Genomic DNA, 12,773 nt, shown 5'->3' on the forward strand with positions numbered 1-12,773 from the left:
TCATCGGGAGGAGACAGGCAAAGAGGGCTGCTGCAGGTCTGATGCACCACTTGAAGAAACACCACCAGTTTTCCCCATTTTTTAAAGGCCAAATCCAGGAGAATCCTTTTTCAGCCACCCAGGATATTTGCATTTGTCCAGTTCCCAGACACTGATGTGTAGAAATGAAATCTGTGGCACGTGGAGGATAACTGGTGGTGTGTTAATAAATGATCACTGCTATGAGCTCTGCTAAAGTAGACGGAAGAGAAGCTGCAAATGTGATCTGTCTGTGCTTAATCTCCGCGATCACCCCTTTAATAAAAAAAATATTAAAAAATAATAAAAAAATGGGTTTTAAGACTGCTGTAAGAATGTTTCAAAAAGAAATTCTCTTTTTTTTTGGCCATGTGGAGTATTTGTTGTTGAAGCATCAGAAGGGAAGGGTCCCTCAGCTGGGGCAAACCCAGCAGCTGGAGCTCTCGTCTGAATATTTTGCTCTGTGTGTGTTGAAGGGATGGGTGAAACGCCGGTGCTGACGCTTCTCTCTCTTCTCCAGGGTCGACATGTCAAGACGGGTCAGCTGGCAGCCATCAAAGTCATGGACGTGACTGAGGTGAGTAGAGAAGCATCCTGCTTTATTAGTAACGCGGGTGAAATCCAGCGGCGAGGGTGCCACGTGGCTTACAGCGGGGTGGCGTTGAAGGGCACGGTCCTGGCGTGTGGATGCTTGCTCGCTGCTTGCAGGGCCTGACCTCTCCAGCCCATCTGCCCCTTGTGGGATTTTTGCTTGTGTGCTGGGGCCTCTGGCCTGCACAAATGGCCTCGGCTGGGCCCAGGACACACCAGCACGTGTAGCACTCCAGAACTGCTCAGAAAAAAGGCAGATTCCCTGCTTCCCTCTTGTATTTTTTTTCTTTCAAATGTAACACCTTGCTTCTGCCTTACTGAGGAGGAAGGCGAGGAGGCTGCTCGAGGGAGAGGCCGGTAGTTTCCCCAGTGCATGTGCAGCCTGAAAAGGGTGTGCGTTTATTCAAAGGAAATGGGTCCAATAAAGTTCCCAGAAGCCCAAAAGCAGAAACATCTGCAGGAACGATGAGCAGATTGCTGGCAGAACTCAGCAGTGTAAAGTAGTAGTTGTAGCTGACCCAGGGGGATTTACTGTGGAGCTTTAGATGAGAAAGACGGGAAATTAACCCAGCCAGAGAAATAGAAAATATATGCCCATACGTGAAGCCTTAGCTGCCTCGTAGTTTGTGCTGCTCAGAAAGCAAACAGCTTAAATTAAGTCTTCAAAACAGCTCAGAAAAGCTCGAGTTTTCCCTGTTGGTTCCAGTTCTGTTTTACGGGGTTGCATCCCCAATTAACATAGCAGCTTCAGCCTTAAAATTGAACGAGATCCCCTCGTGGGATATCTGTAGCTCCTGGCTGGTGTTGTGGTGCCTCGGAGACGTTGTGCGTCTCCAAACCCAGCGTCTTCCCTTTCTAAGCTCCTCCATCTTCTCCAGGCCTTAGGGGAAAAATTATGTTAATGTGCATGCATTGCACAGGGCAGGGGGTCTTTGGCAAGCTGCTCATGTTAAGCAAAAAATCCTACGAGGATATTGCTGCAGAATGTTTTCTGTGCTGCTGGCGTGTGCAGGGGCCTTGGCGAGTGAAAATGGGCTTGGAGACAAGCTGCAGGGCGGGTGGCCGAGGTGCAAGAGGCGACCAGGCAGGAGAGGGAGGAAAACAAGGAGGTGGGGGTAGGTTAACTGGTAGGACTCGAGTCCTATCTCCCAATCTCCCTGTGATCGATGGGCGCTGTGAGGGCCGAGCCCTAACCTGAGCCGCTGTGTCTGCCAAGAGCCGGGCGTCCTGGCTGCGTTAGATGGGCTGATAACAAGCAACCTTCAGCTGCAGGTTTCCAAAGGCTGCCTTCATCAAAAGGCCGTGCTCTCTTGCAGAAGATAACGTGTGGACAGAGCAGGGAAGAAGGAAGGTGCGTTGATGTGAAGCAAACACTCTTTGCACAGCAGACGTTGCCACTCGTGCAGCATTCGAAGCACGGCACAGGCTCCTTCCGTAGCGTTGAGCTGGGCTGCGCTGCACGCGCCCCTCTGTTTTTAATAGCCTGGATTAATCACAACCAGTTGTGATGGAGGGGTTGCGCAGCAAAAGGAAAACAATTGAAAAACGCTGCGTGTAGGGTGGCTGAGCTCATGGCTTGAAACTCTCTGCAGTTCGTTGGCCGGTTTTGCAAGCTGTTTGTTGGCACTGTCTAGCTTCTATCTCACAGGCTCGGGCTTTTTTAGGGGATGAGGGCAGGCAGAGGGGAGGAGTTGGGAGATGTCAGCCCCACGCAGCTTAAAAAGTGTCGTCGTTCCTACCAGCGGAGCTCATGTGGTTTTGGTTCAAAGTAACGAGCCTGACGAGGCCAAAAGTGTGGTGTAAATTCTTCCAAGTCATGCTAAGCCAGCCCCACTTCTTAACACCAGGCACGGACGGCACAGTTGCGTGTACCACTTCCCTGGTGGCAGAGGAGAGAGGGCTCAGGGACAGCTCAAATTGATGGTGCTGCCAAAGATGGCCTCACGGTCAAGCCGTGGCTTGGTTTCCTCAGGGGATGCCTCCCTGAGCATCTCCTGCTGCTGGCAGGCAACGTTTAAAGCAGCTCTATCATCGTTGTAGCTCACGGCAACTTACAGGGATGGTAGGAGGAGAGGATTTGGGACAGAGGTGCAGCGGAGGTGTGAAGTGACTGCCACTGCTCGGAAAGAAATGCCGAAGGAGCCACAGCCTCAAATTCACCTCCTCCACTTGCTTTGAGAGCTGCATTTGCATGAAAGCTCTGGTAGACGAACGGTAACTAACCGAGTAGGTGCCTTTGGGGAGAAATGCTTGAATGGGAACTCTTTTACAAAACTGAAATTGTGACTTTTATGATGAACAGCTACTGCAGCTGCAGGTGATTCGCGCCTGGCTACGTGGTTTGCTGCCAGTGCCATGTCTGAATGCTCAAATCCGAGCGGTGCGGCGGACGATATCTGATTGTTTTGTCTCACCTGCGTGGAGAACACACAAGACTTTCTTTCTTTTCAGTTACCTCTGATCCAGTGCTCGCTTTGCCAAGCGCTTAAAAAATTAGAAAGCCTAATGTGTTGGCAAGCTGCAGGGGCACGCCCCAGATTTTCAGTTTTTGAGGCCCAATTCTGCAGTTCCTGCGTTGCTCAGGATCACCCGGGTTACATCAGCTCTGGGCTGCGAAGCTTTGATTCCTCCAAACAGGAGGAATGTCCAAGTCGAAGCAAAGGCTTCCCTTGAAAAGTTTTGGTTGGCACGAAGAAAATGAGGTAGCGTAACCTCCAACTAGCAACGTTGGAAGAAACATTACAGCTCAAACCCAACGTGGCGCTTTGGAAGCGCTCTTCATCCGTCTCAGCTTTTCTTGTGGTTTGCTCTTCAGCTTTTAATTTCGAGAAGAATGGTGGTAAGGATGAGAAAAGAGGAGGTGGGCTGAAGATATCAGCTCCATCTTTGAATATATTACAACTAGTCAGCGCTGCTGCCTGGAACGACGCGGGGTGTCGGCGTGCAACTTGGCCGTTTCTTCCACTTCTCTCCAAACAAATCAAGGAAAGCTCTGTAAGATCATGTAGATCTCAAGGGATCCACAGACCTATAGATCCAGCCATAAAAGATGGGGAAGGTTTACAGCCCTACAAGCCTTCTTCCAGCATGGCATGCGTGTAGGTCGTGTTTTTGCTTTCTGAGGGTGAAGCTGGAGCACGTGGAGGGGTGAAAAAATGTCACTGGAGCATGGAGCAAATAACAACAAAACACCAGCATTCATCAATCACGAGCTGCTCTGTCGCCAGAGCGAGCTCAATGGCCTTAAAAGGGGAACGCCACGAGCTATCAGCATATACACACTTTGGGAAGGATTCTCCCAAATGTACATCTGGAGGCTGCCTCCCGGGCTGCGCGCGTGCGCTGGGGGAGGCCTCGTTCGAGAGATTCCTGCAGTCTGGCTTCAATCTGCCTATGGAAGTGTCTCTGCTCCTTATGGGGCACTGTTTTGGAAGAGTCTGCGTTGAGTCAGTGCTGACCCCTTCCCAAAAGGCTCTCGGTGACCGTGCTGCTGGATCTCCACGAGCTGCCTGCTGCACGCTGCTGTACGCGCTGCGGGATGCCAAGCGAGCCGTGACTGATGCTATCAGCTGCAACACGAGTATGCTGTGAGATTTGGCAGCCGCCCTTCGCTTAGAAGAATCCATTTTCTCGTGAAGCAAAAAAAAAAAAAAACACAACACAAAACCAACATTTAAAACCTTCGCGAAGCTTACTTGGCAGATTGGCGTGCATCTGAGCTTGGTAACTTGCCTCACGCCCCGAACACACGGCTCGGCTTTCTTTAACTCTTTGTGAGGCTTTCTGTGCAGCTGGGCCGTTGTTTCCACTGTCAGCCCTGTGTCCCACTTCCAGAGGTGCTTTTCTGCTTGGAAATCTTTGGTAGCTGATTTTGACGGGGAAAAAACACAACCTCTGGTTCTCCGTTTGTTGTAACCCCTGCCGCTGCCGCTTCTTCCTCCTACCTCTTCCCACACGCGCTCTTGGCATCCTCCGGGAAAGTTTTCCGCGTGCCTTCTTAATAGCAGCATCTCTCAGCTCCTGTGCCCAGCGTTTCCTGGCTTGTCCAGTCTAGTCTGGGTACAATTATGCCAAATAAACAACCGGGCGCTGTGTCCCGCTGGTTTATGAAGGAGGCTGCATCGCTCCTAGAGCTCGCTGGTCTTGCCCTTTCGGTAGGTGCTGGGCAGAAAAATGACCAACCCCAACCCAAAAGCTCCGGGCCTGCACAGAAACGCGGCACATCTCCTGCACCTCGGCAGGAAAGGTGACCGGGATTATTCACTGCAGCCTGCTGGTGGAGGAGGCAAGTCGCTTGGGTGCCTGTCAGCCTGTATCTGATGGTCCATATGGTGTTATAAACCCTGGCAGCGTAAATGATCTTACCCGGTGCCCGTAAAGCATCCCGACAGCGGTCTGCAGAAAGACTGCAGCTGCGTACAGATGTATGTGTGCTCCCAGCACGTGCAGGCAGCCAAAATGAGGGGAAAACTTTACCCTCTTACATGTTTTTTTTTTTTTTTTTTTTTTAATGAAAGAAACAAAAGATGGTCGATGGATCTTGATCTTTGTCTCACCTGAAAACCCAGATGGTTCCCATGGGGAGGGCTAGCACCCTGCTTGCTTGTCCCCCAGGCGTGAGGTGCAGCTGTGCAATATCTCCTGAAGCTGATTGAACTCTGGTTTCTTCTAGGAATTAAGTTGAAAAAAAAAACAAAAACAACTTGCTGGGAACTTGGGAACTTACCATTACAGGTCAGAGGAAAACAGAGCTAAGCAGAACGATCCCTTGAGCTGTAATACCTGGTCTGGGAGAGGGTTGAGAAGAGCTGAGGCTTACAGCCAGTGGGGCAGTCTTTTTGGAGCTGCAGGGAATATTTTTGGACCCGACCCAAGAAACTTTCCTGGAGCATTGCTGGCACCGCTTTGTGCAAAGGGCAAACTTTTAAACCGTGTTCATCCAAGTCCAGGGGTGGTTGGCGAGACTGTCAGGCTGGAGGAGCTTGCTGGGGAAAGGGAGGACGTCAGGCTTGGTGCTGCTGCGAGAGGGAGGCTGAGTGGGGAGCTCCACGCGCGGTTGGAGGTGGGGCAGAAAACCTTGGCTGGTGGTGGATCGCTGTGTTATGGAGGTGCAAAGAAAGCTGTGCAGTCGCTACCTTCTCCTCGTCTCCCCCTGCTTATGCCAGGTCTGAAAGGCTTCATCCTGTCTAGCAGAAAACAATTTCATCCTGCCCCATAAATTTGCGTCGCACGAATGACCTAACTGAAGTCATGGCCTTAGGAAGGGGACTTGGCCACGGTTTGGAGAAGAATCTCCTTGTTCCAGGGAGGCAGCTTTAAAATGTTGCCTGCCTGGCTGTAGGAGACCCAGGTAACACCTTGCTGTAGCACAAATCGATGGTGGTCAGGATGCTCTCCTTAGCTAAAGCCTGCCACTGAGCGTGTGGTTACCCACCTGGAGCACAAGGCAAAATGCTGTGGAGGCTGCAGCTGACTTCCAGTGGCAGATGGGTGGGAGCACAGGTATGTGCTAAGGCTTTCTGCACGTCGTGAGCTCTTTGGACAAGTCTGGACTTCTTCCTTAAAAACTGCTTTCCTTTGGTCTGACGCTGCCACTGCCCTGACGCGCTCGGGAGCAAAGGGTGAGTCGTCTGGGTGGGCTGCGGAGGCCGTGCCATCATTTTAGTTGACAGGACAGGTGCTTCAAGGCCAGCTTTCAGGGACTGTCCGTCGATCCAAGCAGCCAGTACTCATGCATTTAACAGGAAGGCCGTGCATCTTTTCCCCCAGCGGTACCTGCAGCCATCTGGAGACCTGCTGCTAGCATTGCCAGGGGAGTCCCTGACTGAAACGTGACTTCCACGTGCTTGGAAGGGGCTCACATCTGTACAAGGGAAACCCAGACCCTGATACCGGCTGTGGGGAAGGATCACTCTGGTAGCATGTGGATGCTTTCCCAGCCATGATATTTGACCTACAGGTCAGCCCTGCACTGACACGAGCGTGAGCAGCAGCCCACACGAGTCCCGCTGCTGGAGGCGGCCTCGACGCCGGCGTTTTGGCGCTGCCTTGCTCGCGAGAGCTGTCTGGGGAGACTCAGCTTGTGACGGGAAGCAGAAATGTTTGGTGTGCAGATAACAGCAAAAAGCAGGGGGCTGCGCTTTGTATAATTTGTCAGGCACACGGCGCAGCTCCATTTACCCCCGGTGAATCAGGCGCGTTGTCTGCTCCGGGGAAACAAGGCAGCACTGTCAATACACCGCGGGAACATGTGTGCTCTTGTCAGTCTGGACAGGAAAAAAAACACACAGTGAGGCTTGTGACAGAGCGCTCTGCTTTAACTTTCGCAAGGATCTGGGCTGCAGCCGGGCTCTGTGGCAGGTTCCTCCCTCCTGCACAGGCAGGCGAGAGAGCACAGGGCCAGCCCAAGCTCCAGCCTCTCAGGGGCGCGCTTCAAAGTTTGGCTTTCGGATCAAAGAGCCAAGAATTAATTTGGTGTTTATGTTAAAGGGGAGATATCTGCTCCAAACGTAATCTTTCTCGACTGTGTTTAATTGTAGTTTCATAAACCCCACCTGCCCGGGGGCTCCTCCTGTTGCTCCTGTGACATTCCTCAGTTTTATCTCGACTTCCTAAGGAAATGAAGCTTCTCGGCGATAGCGTCCGTGCCTCCTGCCTTCTTCTCCACCAAATGCTGTCTGGATCCGCTGGCCAGCTTCGGCCGAGCCTAATGAGGGAGAAATTCCAAAGATATGAAGCCCTGACAAGCTATGTGAAAATTGGCAGGCGGCGCAGAGAGGAGAGAGGCTGGGATTTACAGCCTCGGTGCTGGGGATGGCGGGCAGACCGTGGCCACTGTCTATTATCAGCCGGCTGGCCACTGGTCTCTAGTCAATCAGGAGCAGGAGGTAGATAACTTGCTTTTTCTTTTCGCCTTTAAAGAGAAAGTTTCAGTGCTTGGCTTTCCAGCGAGCGCTGCAGCTAGGCTTGGAAGCGTTTAAAAATCTCCCTCTGCTTCTGTCTTTAGTTTGTGGGTCTGCAAATCGTGTGGTTATCCTGTGCCACCCCCCCTTTCAGTTCTGCTCCGTTTTTAACGTGTATATAAATACAAAATGGCAGTGTTGTGCTCTGATGTTTAATGAGAGAGAAATGTTTGCTTGGAGTCCCTCGACAGCTCTCCTTTTGTGAGTGATTGCGCGGGGAGTTGTTGGCTAAAATACGGTCTTAAGACAAAAAGAAACAGCTCCTAAACCTCGAGCTGGTGGCAGAAAGTGTTAATGTGCAAGGACGTGGGAACTCGTTGCACTCCGAGCTGACTTGTGAGCACGATTAACACCCCGCTTGTGCCTGAGAGGGAGGCATTTCCTCCCCTGGTGCCCAAGGCCTTCAGGATGCCTTTCTCTCTGCCAAGCGGAGAGGTCAGTCCCAGAAAAGAACTTTAATATTTTATTTTTCGTGTTGATGGCTGTATGAGGTGTTTCTCCTGCATCTTCCACCGCAGCTCTTTCTTCTTGAACTGAGCTTTAGAGTTTGCTCCTCGCTTTACACGAGCTGGTAAGAACTGCGTGGAAATCCCCGCGTCAACGCAGCAGCCCCCGTGCCTTCAGATAACTGCTCCTGGCCTGGCAAAGCGCCTTGGATGTGCCTGCGAGAGCAAGGCAGGGGAGTGGGTGTGATTCCTGAAAATGGCTTTCTCCTGCGGAATGCTTTACCAAATGGAAATTTAATTGGGAAAACAGACCACAGGCAAAAGGGAGGGCAGGCAGCCCGGCTGCTGGCTGCTTGCTCGGCTCCCCCTGCACTAACCTGTCCTCCTGGCCGACCGCGGCTGCAGGCAGCGAGGCTTTGGTGATTCACTGCTTTGGAAACTGTGATGCACAGGCAGCACCAGTACGGAGGGTTTGATTTGCCTCCTGCATATTTTACCCCCGTCGCTTTTTCTCCAACGTTGACTTGGGTTTCCTCTCTTCTAGTCTGCGGGAGAAACCCGTTTTTATCTCCGTTAGCTGTTTTCACTCTGAATTTTTCATTCTTTTAACCTCTCTGACACATGGAAGCGATTTGTTTAAATGTAAAGGCTTTATAAAACCTTGAGTCCATTACAAAACAATTGAGTTGTGCTGACCTGTACGGATCTCAGAGAGCTACATCGTCGGAGAAGTCTCCACTCCAGTTCAAGCCCCTGAGGGTAAAGCTGGTTCCTCATTCAGAGCTGCTGCTGCTGCTCCTCGGTTCTGGTTAAAACCATCGGGGAGGTGTCCCCGGCCTTGATTTCCAACACAAATTGGAAGCACGCTGCTGTTCGCGCTGTTCTTGTGGAAATGGAGGAATCAGCATCTAAATTGCAAACTCATTCCCCTGCCCGTGTGTATGAACCTAAACAAACACCCCAATAAGTTCATGAAAGGATTTCTCCTGCTCGCAGGCAAGACAGGAGGAAGAGTTTGTTTGAGTATTTATTTCTAAACACTCAGATGGCGTGGCTTTCATGCATTCCCAGGGTGGCTGAGGCTGGCAGGGACCCCTGAAGGTCACCCAGCCCGACCCTTTGCTCGAGCCACCTACAGCTGGCTGCCCAGGACCCCACTACAGCCACGGGGCCACATGGGAGCCCCTGCCTGCACAGCGATGGCTTTGTGATGACCAGGAGGCAAGCTGGCTGTGATGCCTTCTCCAGGACCTGCTTGCATCCTCCTCAGCCACCTGGGATGGTCGCTGAGGGTTTGTTCCTCGTGCTCCACACCTGTGGGCTTAGGAGCGAAGAGCCAAGCTCTTCTGCAGGGCTCCCCCCTGCTCCGTTCCTTCCCACTGTGCAGCAGGCTATTTTTAGTCGGCTTGCTTGCCTCAGAAATTACTTCACTTCTTGTTCTGGACCATTTCCATAATGTACATTGCGATGCTGAATTCCAGCGTGCGGGATAAAGTCAGAGCAGGGAGCCCTGCCCTGTGTAGTGCCATTCCTAAGGCACTGGGTATTGCTCCGGCTTCCCCCAGATATTTCTTAGGTTCCACTTAAATCATGGGTTTCTCTGACAGCAAAGTGGTGCTGAGGTGCAGCAGGCTGTGCTGTGGGAAGCAGTGCTCAGCACACGATGCATCTAACGATTTGCTGCTCTGAGATGGGAAAAACAACCCCCCCGGTTGTGTTACAGTCTAATGTCGTGCAGCTGGTTGATAAAGCAGAAGGATATAAATCCCTGGGTTTAGGAACAGCATCGCACGGTCACACAGAAAGACCTGACACAGCCGCAAGCCCCGAGGGTGGGCTGGATCTGGAGGGGGGCTAACACTCGCTGCCATTTAATCATTTTTCTTAGAAAATAAACTGAAGATGCATTTTTTCTGCAGGTCTTCTCTGCAACTCAATAATACGTGGGGATGAGTATGGCTGTAGAAACTCAAGAGTGTTCAGGAGCTGTATAGGAGACAGCAGAGATTGTGCCAATTGCTAAGGCACAATAAAGCAAAAAGTCATTTGAGATTGAAAAAAATAATCATGACAATATCAAGCCTACATTTTTGTGAGTTTTCTACATTTTTTTCCATGTCTTAGTTACCAGCCACTCGTGATGGATTGCTGCCTCTTTGGTATTGGAGGTCTAGTGCATAACCAGTCACAAAATCCCCATCTACCACTTGCTCAAATAGCTACTCCGAACATAGCCATGTCTAAATCCTTGGCTAAATTTTCTCCTTGTTGCGCTGAGTGCCTGTGGGACTGCTGCGCTCTGGGCCATCACTAGAGGGCTTCCGAGGGAGGAACTGATTTGCCTGCTGCCTGATGTCAGGAGCCAGAAGTTTCTTCTGGAGGCTCATAGGCAGCAGCACGGCGCTGACCTCTGAGCTAATGCTCGTAGCAGCTTGCCGGTGTTGAGTGGTGTTGAGTGTTTTTTCCATCTTCCATTCAGAGAAACTTGTTTCATCATTAGTTTTTCCCTTTTGATCCTTGCTTTTTATCATCTTGACAGCATGATTGGTAAAATAGGGCCTAACCTGGCCCTGTGGGAGCCTAACTATGGGGACGGTAACAGCAGAGGAACAGCTTTGCCGTGTCCCACACCTCCCCAAAGGGAAGAAGACATGCCGTGGGGGTTGTCAGTGTGGTACATGCTTACCCCAAAGGCCAGCACCACAGAAATGTGCTGTACACAGGTGGTGAAAACTGGCTTGCCACTGGTGCCTTGCTGTCCGTGCTGCAGCCAGGTACAGCTCCTGGGGAAAAGCATCCGGTAACGAACCAAAGGGATGAGGGAATAAGGGCTGTGTTGTATGAGAGACAACCTTAGCTGGGTGTCTTGCTTTGAAGATGTTTGCCAGTAAGTTGGAGAGTTGCCCTCAGCCGAGTCTGCGTTCAGTGAGGAAGTTTTATAGGTCATGAAAAGAGGCAACGTCCCTTTTTCCACAGCGCCCGGCTTTTATTGAAGCCGTACACATGCGCTGTCGTCATTTCTCATGCCTCGGATCCGAGGCTTAGCGTTCGCCCAAAGAGAGTTCCGAATTTCTTCGATTTCTCTCCGCGGCGTGTGAGCCTTGGAGCACACGATGGCTGCGACTGAAAGCCAAATGCTGGCTGTGTGCTCCTCATCGCTCTGGCAGAAACTTTCCGAGGCTTGCAGGCTGCAGATGGAGCTGATCTGGGGACAGAGCTTTGCAAATGAGAAAAGCAAAATGAAAACCGAAGCACCCACAACCTTTAAACTCCACTTTTTAAGATGAGACGTTTGGCTGACTTTCTAACAGGCTCCCTGCTCAGCCTTTCCCTGTTCAGCACCCCTGCCCCTCGCTCTGCTGAAGGTTTTTCTGAGCGGGGTGCCAGTTGTTAGTAAACTGGGAAAGGCAAAGCTTCGCCAAGTTCACCAAGGCTTTCTGTGAGGCTTTCCCTTTCCACTGGGCTTTGGGGTTTCTGCTCCAGCCTGTTGTGGGGACAGCGCTTTGGGGAATGGCAGGAGAGGAGCCTCCAGCCGTGCCGGGCTTTGTTTGGATGCCTGTAGTCTGGCAGAAGCTGACCTTCCCGACACATGGTCTTTCACTTAGCAGCCTTTCTCTGGCGATTGCAGGGCTCTGACTGCTGTGTGTGGGATTTCTTCTTCTTCCGCTACGCTTACCAAGGCTTCCAAACAGGCCGGCGGCTCCGCTCCTTGGTGGCGGAGCTGGAGCTGGCACGGTTGCTGTGCTCTGTCCCCTTTGTGCATGGCTTCATTGTCAGGCAGCTCCGCTCTGAGCAAATCCGCTGCCTTAAAGCACATCCTCCTGGATTTCGAAGCTCTGCACACCAGCCAGGTTTCCTCGTTCAGATGTAAATGGGCCCCCCCTCCCCGCCCCCAGCTCTTTGGCTGGGCTAATTGCTCTTTGTTCGCCCTCAAATCAGTGCGATTGAGGAAAGATTTTTCAGCCTGTCACTTCGTCATGTTACGGGACCAGCATAGTAAAAAGTTGTAATATCTGTTCGGGTGAGTGCCCCGAGCGTAGAATTACAGTCCTTTTCCTGCGTATGAATCATCTTCCCAGGAGACCCTGTGGTGATAGCGTTACTTTTGTTTTAAAGGGAAAGTCCCTGAGAAGGAGGCTCTTTATTTATTCAGACAAGAGAGGCCGTCTGTTGGGTTTTGTGTCTTTTTTTTTTTTTTTAAATGTGCAACTTCTGAATTCATCCTGGAGTAAGGCGCTGCTCCAGACACTAGCCATGAGCGTGGCTCCCATGCAGATGCCCTCAGGCTTGGCACAGGAGACGTCGTGGCCACTGGAGGCTGAGGAAGCTGAAACGTCAGCCTTTCCGAGGGAGGTCACATCGTTCCTGCACAGGAGGATTTCAGCAGAACACGTTACTTTGCAGCCAAGCTGCTGAGTGTCACTTTTCAGCAGTGGCAAGGAGGAGGAGGACCAAGCTGGTGTGACTTCGTCTGAAGGCTGTGAGTGCTGGAAAACGAGGGCGTGAAGCAGCCCGCCCGGGAAGCAGCTCTGCTGGGAGGAGGGCTGTTGTCCTCCAACTCCAGCCATGCAGCTTTCCTCTGTAAGCTGGGGCTGCCAGGGTCTCAGCTCAAGAGCAAGCCTTGTGCTGGGATCAAGGATGTTTGTTTTTAAACGGGGAGAGAGATGCCATAGCGGCTCTGCTTTTTGAGGTGAAATACTGTTTAATAACCACAAGCCTGTTCGCAGCCCAGCAGCAGAAACAAACCTGCACTGTA

At 51.6% G+C, this 12,773-nt stretch overlaps 1 protein-coding gene across 10 annotated transcripts in view; it reads left to right on the forward strand.

The window, feature by feature from the left end:
- MAP4K4 (mitogen-activated protein kinase kinase kinase kinase 4) overlaps positions 1 to 12,773 on the forward strand; it is a 133,746-nt gene that overhangs the window by 59,211 nt on the left and 61,762 nt on the right. For all 10 annotated transcript variants that reach the window (XM_027445809.3, XM_072031164.1, XM_038173234.2 and 7 more), the window contains exon 3: positions 539 to 595. In XM_027445809.3, coding sequence (XP_027301610.1) covers positions 539 to 595 — 57 coding nt within the window. The remainder of the gene's footprint in view (positions 1 to 538; positions 596 to 12,773) is intronic.

Source organism: Anas platyrhynchos, chromosome 1 (genome assembly GCF_047663525.1).
Source record: "Anas platyrhynchos isolate ZD024472 breed Pekin duck chromosome 1, IASCAAS_PekinDuck_T2T, whole genome shotgun sequence".
NCBI lineage: Eukaryota > Metazoa > Chordata > Aves > Anseriformes > Anatidae > Anas > Anas platyrhynchos.